The 10,883-nt window shown below is 33.3% G+C and overlaps 3 protein-coding genes across 4 annotated transcripts; 2 read left to right on the forward strand and 1 right to left on the reverse strand.

Moving 5' to 3' along the window:
* The first annotated feature begins 356 nt into the window (after nt 1-356).
* LOC113850123 (histidine-containing phosphotransfer protein 4-like) lies at nt 357-1,879 on the forward strand. Its single transcript, XM_027480499.1, has 6 exons — nt 357-470; nt 959-1,089; nt 1,181-1,252; nt 1,434-1,505; nt 1,638-1,710; nt 1,805-1,879. Exons 1-6 carry the CDS (start codon nt 411-413, stop codon nt 1,850-1,852), a joined length of 456 nt encoding a protein of 151 aa, XP_027336300.1. The 5' UTR covers nt 357-410; the 3' UTR covers nt 1,853-1,879.
* A 1,879-nt stretch (nt 1,880-3,758) lies between these two features.
* Nucleotides 3,759-8,047, forward strand: LOC113849270 (protein PAF1 homolog). 2 transcript variants are annotated; one of them, XM_027479043.1, is made up of 13 exons: nt 3,759-3,956; nt 4,061-4,940; nt 5,147-5,215; nt 5,316-5,423; nt 5,508-5,688; nt 5,765-5,841; nt 5,933-6,052; nt 6,234-6,339; nt 6,771-6,857; nt 6,960-7,028; nt 7,201-7,272; nt 7,378-7,521; nt 7,607-8,047. In XM_027479043.1, exons 2-13 carry the CDS (start codon nt 4,123-4,125, stop codon nt 7,742-7,744), a joined length of 1,989 nt encoding a protein of 662 aa, XP_027334844.1. In that variant the 5' UTR covers nt 3,759-3,956; nt 4,061-4,122; the 3' UTR covers nt 7,745-8,047. The 2 variants fall into 2 exon arrangements, with proteins under 2 accessions (XP_027334844.1, XP_027334843.1); XM_027479042.1 differs by having other exon boundaries at nt 3,819-3,956; nt 4,070-4,940; nt 7,607-8,022.
* Nucleotides 8,048-9,230: 1,183 nt separating this feature from the next.
* On the reverse strand, nt 9,231-10,830 carry LOC113851006. Its single transcript, XM_027481502.1, has 4 exons — nt 10,756-10,830; nt 10,511-10,630; nt 9,571-10,438; nt 9,231-9,433 (listed from the first exon to the last, which is right to left on the reverse strand). Exons 1-4 carry the CDS (start codon nt 10,828-10,830, stop codon nt 9,231-9,233), a joined length of 1,266 nt encoding a protein of 421 aa, XP_027337303.1.
* Between the last annotated feature and the right edge of the window lie 53 nt (nt 10,831-10,883).

The raw sequence follows: 10,883 nt of genomic DNA on the forward strand, positions 1-10,883 counted from the left end.
GATTACAAAATTTCCTTTCAAAAAAGTACAAGTATGTAATCCATCAATTTCTGTATCTGGTGATATAATAACATTCAAATGTGCAAATACCATTCAAGAAGATACTCGTCCCCTAGTGCTTATGAAGTGCCCCTTTTTCCTTGACACAAATTCACTCTCAAATGTCCAAAGGAGAGAGTGCATGCAATGCAACATTCGAATTTGCAAGTAGCCCCACTCCTTAATGATGAAAAGGAAAAGGTGAAGCTTTCTGTCTCGTGCTTCTCACTTCTTAGATCCTAGACACCTGACATCTTTTTCTCTTCTATAAAACCCTTCATTTCCCACACCTCCTTCCATATCATGCATTCCCTCCCCACCCTTCATTCACTGTAATTTTCCTTTGCCTTCTCTCTTCACATTTTCTTCTAATGGATAGAAACCAATCCCGGAGGCAAGTTGCTGCAATGAAACAATCCCTCTTTGACCAGGTTCTTCCCTTATCCTACCATTTCTATAATTGTATTCATGTCATATGTATGATCTTAATTCTTAACTTCATTGTATTGCCAAAACACCACAAATTATCTTCATTTTTCATTTTATTTTTAGCATATGTTGAAATATATAGTTAATTGGTGGTTAACGAAAATTACACATTCAAATATGTTCACTTTATCATAGTTAGATCACAAGACTAAGGAAAATTGTGTGTATTTCATAGTGGGTATGACATTTAAGTTTGGACACTTGTAAGGAAAGTTTCATGCATTGGAACTAATAACAGATAATGGAGACTTCCTTCAATATTGTTGCTTCCAAACACAAAGAATCCACACCTTCTGATGGTGGATTGGTGGCATTTGTGCAATTGATTGCAGCCATGAATGGAATCATTTGAATGTATAGATTATGCAATGTTCTCCTAGCTACACAACATAACAGTTCAGTGATGAGTTTAAACATTGGTTTTCTTCAGGGATTACTGGATGAACAGTTTATCCAGCTGGAAGAATTGCAGGATGATGCTAATCCTAACTTTGTTGAGGAAATTGTGACTCTTTACTACCGTGATTCATCACGGCTTATCTCAAACATAGAACAGGCTCTGTAAGTAAATTAATTTCACCATTCTTTGTATTTTATTAACTTTTCGTTTCTTTAAATGGTATATAAAGTTGACTCATTTTTGTGTTTGCAGCAAGGAGAGGAACCCTTTGGATTTCAACAAACTGGACACACTTATGCATCAGTTCAAAGGAAGCAGCTCAAGGTAAATATAGAATAATCCAACAGAAAAATAATAAAGACAATAATTAATACTATTATTATAATTATCACTTGAGTGAAATTATTATTTAAAAGTATCATCAGGTACATACTTTTGTTGGCTTTATCACAACAAAGAATCCAAATTATTTGAATTAATTATTTTGTTTAATAATGGGTTGCAGCATCGGAGCCAAAAAGGTGAAAGCAGAGTGCAATCTGTTTAGGGAATATTGCAGGACAGGAAATGCAGAAGGGTAATTTCTATAACGATCATAACTAGCATTCTTAATGCATTTTGGTATATGTAGAACATGAATAAAGAGTGATGTTTCACTCACCCAGTTTCCTAAACAATGATGGTACTAATCTTGTTTGAATATATGCAGATGCATGAAGAGCTTCCAACAATTGAAGAAAGAATATGCTTCACTGAGAAAGAAACTTGAAGCTTATTTTCAGGTGAGACTATATAGTAAAGCAGTGTTGTATGAAATGTAAATATGCAGTGTTTGGTAATATGTTATGTTAAATGAAAGTTCCTTATTTTGTGCAGTTGGTGAGGCAAGCTGGGCCGCAAGAAACAGCGTGTCGCTCCAAATAGAGAGTTAATGAAAATTATAGATAGGGCAAATGCAATGTAATTGGTGAATTTTGTATCATAAACAAATATATATTCACCACAGGAAAGTGATTTCGCCCTTTTGAGATATTTTGTTCCTAAATATCCCTTTTGTTTTCAAATGTTAGAGGAATCTTACTCTTCCACTTTATACAATATTTGTGAGTTCTTTTTTTCCTTTTTTACATTGGATGACTATTATTAAATTAAATGTTTTATTATATTAAATAAATATAATTTTTGTAATTAAAAAATAATTTATAAAATACTCTCATTTAAGAATTGAAACTTATATTTCATATATAGTTAAGTATATAAGCCTGTCCATTTTACGGGCTGGTTAAATAATGTGTTTATAATTAAACTAGACTTAATTAAATAATTAGTTTCTAAAAATTTATGATATTTTCATTTAATTTATTATTTTAAATATTTTTTAATGAGTCATTTAAAACAATTTCTTTTACCAAATAGCCCGTCATGTAGTCTTTAGAAATATCATGATATTTTTCATTTAGTTCCCTTAAAACAAGATATTAAATGAAAAACTTGTGACATTGAGAAAGGTCAAAAACGAAAAAAAATGAAGGATTCTTTTTGTAAAAAAATTATAAAAATTAAAATTCTCTAAATTGATAAAATATATAAAGTAATAAAATAAAAATCTATTTATTGTTAATTTTAATTCAAATATTTAAACTAATACAAATAGATATTTACTTTGTAGTTTATATCCTTTTTTAAAAAAAAGAGTTAAATCGTTTATAAGAACTTATTTGAAAAAAAATCTATTAATTAATTTATTAAAATATTTTAAAATGTAATTTATAATATTATTTACAATGAAGTTTTTAGAGTTATTGAACTTACTTTATTAAAAAATTATAAACAATTTATAGTAGTAATTTATGATTCCTGTCATAAATTTTATAGCTAAAATTATGACATAAGTTATTCTATTAAAAAGTATCAAATCAATATTTAATTAAGCTATATTAAAAGTGTAAATGTCCTTTTCAGGGCAAGTCATTATGTATCTGAACTCTGGAGTCTCGACTATGTATGAAAAATAATAGAACTTAATGCAAATAAAATGCATAAAAGTAATCGATAACATATAGGTCAACAATTAAAATGAGTTACGTCTTTATCTTTTAAGATGTCGACTTATATCATTATATTTCTACTTTTTTTTATGTGATACATATGTTATATATTTTTAAATATTTTATTTATATTTTTTAAAAATAAAAATTTCGCTTATCGAGCTTAAACTAAAGGTAGTATATTAATATTGATTTTTTTTTAATCTATACAACATTTTACAAAATCAAAAATTTTACATATGATAAATTTTTTATAAAATATTATAGTATTTAATATTATTAATGTATTAACTTTTATTAAATTTTATAATTATTAATAAAAAAAATTTATATACAATTTTTTTACCATGTATAATACTGTATAAGTTAAAAAAATATTAATATTACATTAAATCCAATATTAGATTAACAAATTTTTAGTAGAATAATAAAAATAAATATATTTAAATCAACAAGTAATTATTCTAAAATTAATAATATTAAATTAAAATTTAATTTTAATATTGCGTAAATATAAAAAAAATTATATCATCAACTAATGACCACCACTATAACTTTTTAATCTGTTAATATATGACTAAATAAAAATATAAATTTTCTCATAATATATCTATATATAGTGTAATTTTATCAATATATTTTAGTAAAAATCGTAATTAGATTAATCATTAACTTTTAATGTTAATTGAGTTACAATATTTATACATAATTATTTTTATGATTATAAACTATGTTCTGATATTTTTCATTGTATAATATATATTTTTTCTTCCCAAAAACAAACCCTTGCACTCCCAGGATGGGGAATGATTAGCAAAAAAGAAAAAGGGGGAAGTGTGTGTTAGAAATAATAGCAATAGCAGAAGCTGCATTCGTAAGCACAAAATTCACCGCTTCTGTTAAGTATATCGCACGCCGGTATCTACACCTCTTTCAATCTTCCATCGCTTCCAATATCGATCACTGAGCGTCACTCAGAGGTACACGATTTTATCACTCTGATTTGGAATTGGAACCCAAACCGGTTCGTTTTGATTATCATTATTATTAATTATTAATTTAGGGTTTTTCTCTGTTGTTGAAGTTTAAGAAGAAGAAGGAGAAGAAGAAGATAACCCTAGCGATTTAAATTTGAGTTTGTAAGGAATGGCCTCTTACAGGCCTTTCCCTCCGCAATCGAGTCAAATTCAAAACCCTATTGCAGGTGCAGGTACAAATCATCAGTATAATCAAAATTGGGGTTCTTATGGAGATCCCTCTACTTCTTCATTCCCCCAAATCCCTCCAAATTCCAATTATCATCAACAACAACAACAACATGTTCCATATGCACCACCTCCACCTCCTCCCAATTCCCATCACCCTCATTTTCCATACCCTCCACCGGCACCACCACCTCCACCGCCACCTGAAGCCTCATACCAGCCTCCTCCACCACCACCTCCTATGTATTATCCTCCTAATAATCAGTATAACAATCAGCCACCTCCCCCGCCGCCACCTCCTTTGTCGCCCCCACCGCCACCTCCCCCTGCTTCACCCTCGCCCCCTCTGGTAACTCAAAACAATGAAGAGAGGCGTTTCAAGGAGCCTTCCACGTCTGGCAGGCGCGAATACGAGCATTCCAATCATGGCGTTGCTCACAAGCAGCACAAGCAGCCTGCTGTTCCTCCCGTGCCAGGGAAGAAGATGAATGGGCCGCCCGGCAGGCCTGAGACCGAGGAAGAAAAGAGGCTGAGGAAAAAGAGGGAGTATGAGAAGCAAAGGCAAGAAGAAAAGCATAGACAGCAGTTGAAGGAATCCCAGAACACTGTTCTGCAAAAGACTCAAATGTTGTCGTCTGGGAAGGGGCATGGTTCGATTGTAGGGTCTCGAATGGGAGAAAGGAGAACTACTCCATTGTTGAGCGGCGAGAGGGTTGAAAATAGGTTGAAAAAGCCCACAACATTTTTGTGTAAGCTCAGGTGAGTGCGTTGATCATTTTGTGCTATAATTTCTTTTTTCAAAGCTCTATTGTTTCAAGTCCTTACATCTTATGGGTGTTTGTAATGGTCCATATGGCAGACAAATGATATGTTGTTATTTTTTGGATAATGCGTTATTTTGTCTCGTGGTTTTGTTGTATTTACTTCCAATACTGACACATTTTCTATGCTTACTCTCATTTAAGGTTTCGAAATGAACTTCCAGATCCAAGTGCACAGCCTAAGCTTATGGCATTCAAGAAAGATAAAGATCAGTATGGAATCTTGTTCTCACTTTACATCAGTATGTAGCTGGGAAATATACAGATAAAAATTAGTACGTAATCTAACGTTAGTTTTATGGTCATTGGCCAGATATGCAAAATATACAATCACATCTCTGGAGAAAATGTACAAACCCAAGCTATTTGTGGAGCCAGATCTAGGGATACCTCTGGACCTGCTTGATCTCAGTGTTTACAAGTATTGTCCTCAGTTCCTTTAGTAAATTTGAATAGTTGAGTGGATTATGCTGATTGCGAAGGTTTGATGCACCCTTTTATACAGTCCTCCCAGCTTCAGACCACCTCTTGCTCCAGAAGATGAAGATTTGTTGCGAGATGATGAAGCAATTACTCCTATAAAAAAAGATGGCATAAAAAGGAAAGAGAGGCCTACTGATAAAGGTGTAGCTTGGCTTGTCAAAACACAATATATATCTCCTCTAAGCATGGAATCGACAAAGCAGGTACTAGGCATATATGTTGATATAATGATGCATTACTCTCACTACTAGCAATAACTAATGAATATGTTATTTGTAGTCTTTAACTGAAAAACAAGCTAAGGAATTGAGAGAGATGAAAGGAGGCCGCAGCATTTTGGACAATCTTAACAATAGGTATGCCACCCATACAAAGTCAATTGTGGACACAAATTACTATGTGTAAGTAATTAATATCTTCTAACTATAATTGAATTCTCTCTCATAGGGAAAGACAAATCAGGGAAATAGAAGCATCATTTGAAGCAGCTAAGTCAGATCTTGTTCATGCAACCAACAAAGATTTGTATCCTGTTGAGGTTATGCCATTGCTACCTGATTTTGATAGGTATGGCACCGTGTGTACCTTTCATCAATAAATTTTTTACACACACTGGCTTATTTTTTAATCTGATTTTTTTTTTTTGTAATATATAAAGCCTGATATTTTGTCACTAGATAATACTAACTGCTGGACAACATTCATATTTAATAACGACTAAACTACCTTCTTCTGTTCTGATCTGCAGGTATGATGAACAGTTTGTTGTTGCTGCATTTGATAATGCTCCCACAGCTGATTCAGAAATGTATGCTAAGTTGGACAAATCTGTTCGTGATGCCTTTGAATCAAAGGTAGACTGTGTTGCAAGGATGAATGTATTACTAATCAATAACTCATTCCCCCCCCCCCCCCCCCCACCCCACCCTTTGAAAGTTCAAAAGCTCAGAAAAGGATATATGACAGAATAAAAAGGAAATGTATTGATACTGTACCTGTTTGCAAAGTTGCATACATTACCAGTCTTGTTAATTTGCTCTTTTAGTTTTGACTCAATTTGGGGTGGAGCTATGTACTCTTGAAGTATTCAATTTACCTTTTGTTTATTCATGGGATAGTGATGGGTATTAATTTCCTGATTGATGATCTTCTGGTTCTGTGAATGTGTTTGCAAGAAGCAACTTATGAGATATATATTGGGACTATTTATTTTGGTTACTCTGTTGATCAATGGTGCTGACTGCAAATTGTTGTTGGACTGATTCCATCCATCCATTGCCTGCAGGCTGTTATGAAAAGTTATGTTGCAACGAGCTCAGATCCTGCTAATCCTGATAAGTTTTTGGCATACATGACCCCAGCACCAGGAGAGGTATGCAATTAAATTTAAATGTGGATCTCACTTTTGAAACACTAGTTATTGTACATAATTCTGTGGTTAACTTATGGATTTATCTAAATTTTGTGATGGCAGCTGTCAAAGGATATATATGATGAAAATGAAGAAGTCTCGTATTCTTGGATCCGCGAGTATAATTGGGATGTATGTTGCAATATTTTAAAAATTCCGATAGTGTTACCTTAAAATTACATCATTTTGTGCTTTTAAGTTTCTGTAACTAATTTGATGTCATGATTCATGAACCCTTTTACTGTTAAAGAAATTTCCCCCTTTTTTTAACACTATTCTGACATATTTTAAAATATCTTAATAGGTTCGGGGTGATGATGCAGATGACCCTACAACATTCTTAGTTTCATTTGACGATTCAGAAGCACGTTACTTGGTATTTACTGGAGCCAATATCTATGTCTTTCTCAACTTATGCTCCGGTACGTACTTTCTTGGTTACTCGGTCTCGATGTGCTAATTTTATAAATTCTACATGCAGCCTCTTCCAACTAAACTTGTTTTAAGAAAAAAGAGGGCTAGAGAGGGAAGATGGGGTGATGAGGTTGAACAATGTCCAATACCTTCAAGAGTGACCGTAAGGCGGAGGTCTAGTGTTGCTGCAATTGAGCGGAAGGATTCTGGGGTATGACACTTAATTATTCTATAATTTTGCCATTCTACTTGAATTATAAAATGATTTGCTATTTTGTACCATGATGCGTTTCAAGGTTTATACAAGTTCAAAGGGCAATTCCTCGAAGAGAGGGGATTTAGAAATGGATGATGGTCTTGAACATCAACATAGAGTTGCACCGCACCACGACAATTATCAGTCTAGTGGAGGAGAAGATGACATGTCTGATTAATTATTTAATGCAAATGCTTCTGCCTTAAAAAGAAAGTTGTCCAATGAAGTGGTGGTGGGATTGGCTGCAGATAGCTGAACCTGTAGTGATGCTTCAATGAAGGATAACATATGACAAATCCCATTTTTTTTTTAAATGTGATACATTGCCTGTAAAATTACACGTATCTTTTAAGATGGCTAGCCATCATTCCATAAGGATTTGAATTTAGTCAATCTCGAAATGAATTTAAATTTTGACGTATTATATCAAATTAATCGATATTGAGATGTATTGTGATATACACAATTTATGTTCATAATTGGATTAATTTTTTTCTCATCATTGACAATAAAGATATCTATTATATTTTTCTTTTCTTGAAAATAAGTTATTTTATCATTATTTAATAATGGTGATATTGTTTAATATGTTTGTATTTAAAATTTGTACGTGAATTTAAAAAATATTTATAAATACATGAAACTAATGTTATAATCGAGTCATGCTATAAATTAGAATGGTGGTGTTGTAAACCACTGCACATTATTAAGGTTTTGTCCCTTTGATGAATAGTATGTTACTGAGACGTGTAATTTAAATTTCGCAAAATATTTGAAGATACTTCAGGTCAACATTTATGGGTTAATTTAACAAAACTTGATACATGACTTGGCTTTAAATTATGACGAATTTTCAAAAATTCCTAGTTACTGGAACACCGAGAGTTTTTATTCTTCATTTTGTATAACATTTCAAAAATGGCAATAATCGAGCATTTGCACAAAGTAATCGTTAAGAAAAAAATTAAATAAAAATTAAAAAATAGCCAAAGTATGTTAATGTCATTGAATTTACAATTCAGAGTAGGAGCTTCAATGATGATTCATTACCGGGATCCAATATTTTGATCTGAAGTTTTGTAGAGCCCAGGTCCAAACTCAATATTTAATGAGAGGCTTATTTTTTTCATACCTTTTTTTTTATATATTCGCACCTCCCATGACTTTTTTGAAAATTTTCAAAATTAAAATTTAAAAATAATTTATAAATCACTTCCAGAATTAAATTTTGGAAGATTTTGCAAAATTAAAATTCTAGAAAAAGTTCAAAAAATGAAACCCCCTTACTAGGATTTTGTACACAATATTGAAGTCCATATTGATAGTTAATGCTGAATATTGACCAAAAAAAGTTAATACTGAAGAAAATGCCAGAGAATAATAATAATGACAATTAGCCTAGAAAAAAATTTGTACCCAAAAATGGGGTATATGATGAAAGAGAGAAGTACAAAAAGAAAGGTAGAAGATGTGATGAAAAAGGAAGAAAAACATAAAAAATGTGATGTAAACGTATTAAAACCAGCACATTTTTTTGCGCGCATCATCACTAAGCACCAGACTTCTTTGTTACAAATGTTACAACATAAACCAGCATATACATGTCAAAATTTTCGAATGAGATTATTTGCTTGCTTAAATTTTGACATTTTCGTATCTTTAATTTATTCATCATCACAGGAAGCTTCTTCCAGTAGGTCAAGAAACCCTTTCTGAGTATTATTTTGAACTGTGAGTAATTTGGGTTGACACCCCCAGGTGGATGCTGCTTCAAACCTAGTCCATAACTCCTTCTTCAAAGTATTTTCACCAGGACGTTTCCCTGTTTGAAACAAGCTTTCAGGTTCATGCCACATGGGAGTGCTCTCTACATGTGATAAGTTGCCAACGAAATGACCTGCACAGAAGCAAAAATTTAACAGCTATTATCAAGCGTGCAACCTTTAACCCCCACAAGCCAGAATTCATGTACAAATATTAAATAGATCAAGCAATTAGCATTACCTTGGTTACCAGATTTTTTGGCTTGATTATGATATTCAGAAACATCATCATCACCTTCAAATTTGCTGACTTGTTGCTTAAGAATGGACTCGGTTATCTCTATACACGACTCGTTATCAGTCTTCTCCTCCAACTTCAATGACTTCTCATCAGTTGGCTCCAGCAAAACACAAGTTTTAGGAGGTGACATAAGCCAATCCGGCGACTCTTGCACCGTTTTCTTTCCAATTCCTGACTTAGAAACATGTCTTATCCCCAAGAGCTCTGGATACTTCAATGCCAAACCCCGCGAAGCGTCATCGCCACCGGGAGACTCGGAACCTTCTGAATCACTGTAATTAATCCCAACAGGAAAGGGAGTGGACTTGCGAACCTTGTCATTACCCATATGAGAGATCTCAGATATAGGTTCTAGTAAAACACAAGATTTAGGAGGCGACATTTTCAAGCAAGGAGTCATCATAACAAGCATGGACCCATCTCTCTTAGGAAAAGTTGGTGAAGAAATAACCCCATTTTCTTGATTCCTTGGCACTTCATTAACAAGCTTAATCGGAGTTGGTTTCACCACAACACTACCCGTCGAACTAGTCATATCTCTAGGCAAAGCTAAAAGGGTGGTTGATTTAGAGTGTGCAAATTCCTTTAAGTGTGATTTGGAAGGTAATGGAAGAGGTGTGAGCATAAACATTTGTCTCCCCCTCTCAACAGTACAGTTAGCACGCCATGAAACAAGGGGAGAGGGAGACACCAAAGAGTCCAAGGTTGCCTCTTGAGGACTGTCACAGACTCTGCTCTCATCACAGGAAACAGGTTGATGCTGTTGGGTTTCAGTGCGAAATGCACTTTGAAATGTGGAAACCCATGGCTGAAATTGCAAGCAACAAGTTACAAAAAATGCAGAGTAGAAAAAAAAAAGATAATAGGGTTTGACTTTGACCTTCAATGAGGAAAGCATGTGAGACAGAACACAAGAGAACGATTGAATTTTGGTTTCGCCCTCTTTGCTTATCCTCTTCAGTTTAATCGCTTCCACGACAAGCTCGTCAACCTGTGAATTAATTAAAACGTAGTTTAGTAATTAATTGAATTATTTATTCATTCTTTAGGGTTAATAATGAAATATTGCAATTGCAAGTGAAAAGTGAAAGCATTGAATTAACAAAGAGAGAGAGTTGGTAGTACCTGTTGGAGAAGAGATGAAATATCGGAACGAAGACGATGAAGATCAAAAGCGTTATCTTCAACTTCACAAGCCATCTTCTTCTTCTTCTTCACGTTCCAGAATCGACACAAACGTTCGTTTCTCTTAT

This window comes from Abrus precatorius, unplaced genomic scaffold, assembly GCF_003935025.1.
Source record: "Abrus precatorius isolate BTA unplaced genomic scaffold, Abrus_2018 Scaffold9, whole genome shotgun sequence".
Classification (NCBI taxonomy): Eukaryota; Viridiplantae; Streptophyta; class Magnoliopsida; order Fabales; family Fabaceae; genus Abrus; species Abrus precatorius.

Coding starts and splice junctions, on each gene's coding strand:
- LOC113850123 (XM_027480499.1), top strand. CDS start 411: ATGGATAGAAACCAATCCCGGAGGCAAGTTGCTGCAATGAAACAATCC. Junction 1,253..1,433: donor TTCAAAGGAAGCAGCTCAAG/GTAAATATAGAA, acceptor AATGGGTTGCAG/CATCGGAGCCAAAAAGGTGA. Junction 1,711..1,804: donor AACTTGAAGCTTATTTTCAG/GTGAGACTATAT, acceptor TATTTTGTGCAG/TTGGTGAGGCAAGCTGGGCC.
- LOC113849270 (XM_027479043.1), top strand. CDS start 4,123: ATGGCCTCTTACAGGCCTTTCCCTCCGCAATCGAGTCAAATTCAAAAC. Junction 5,842..5,932: donor TTGGACAATCTTAACAATAG/GTATGCCACCCA, acceptor TCTCTCTCATAG/GGAAAGACAAATCAGGGAAA. Junction 7,522..7,606: donor TTGAGCGGAAGGATTCTGGG/GTATGACACTTA, acceptor ATGCGTTTCAAG/GTTTATACAAGTTCAAAGGG.
- LOC113851006 (XM_027481502.1), bottom strand. CDS start 10,830: ATGGCTTGTGAAGTTGAAGATAACGCTTTTGATCTTCATCGTCTTCGT. Junction 10,631..10,755: donor TTTCATCTCTTCTCCAACAG/GTACTACCAACT, acceptor TACGTTTTAATT/AATTCACAGGTTGACGAGCT. Junction 9,434..9,570: donor CAAAAAATCTGGTAACCAAG/GTAATGCTAATT, acceptor TATCACATGTAG/AGAGCACTCCCATGTGGCAT.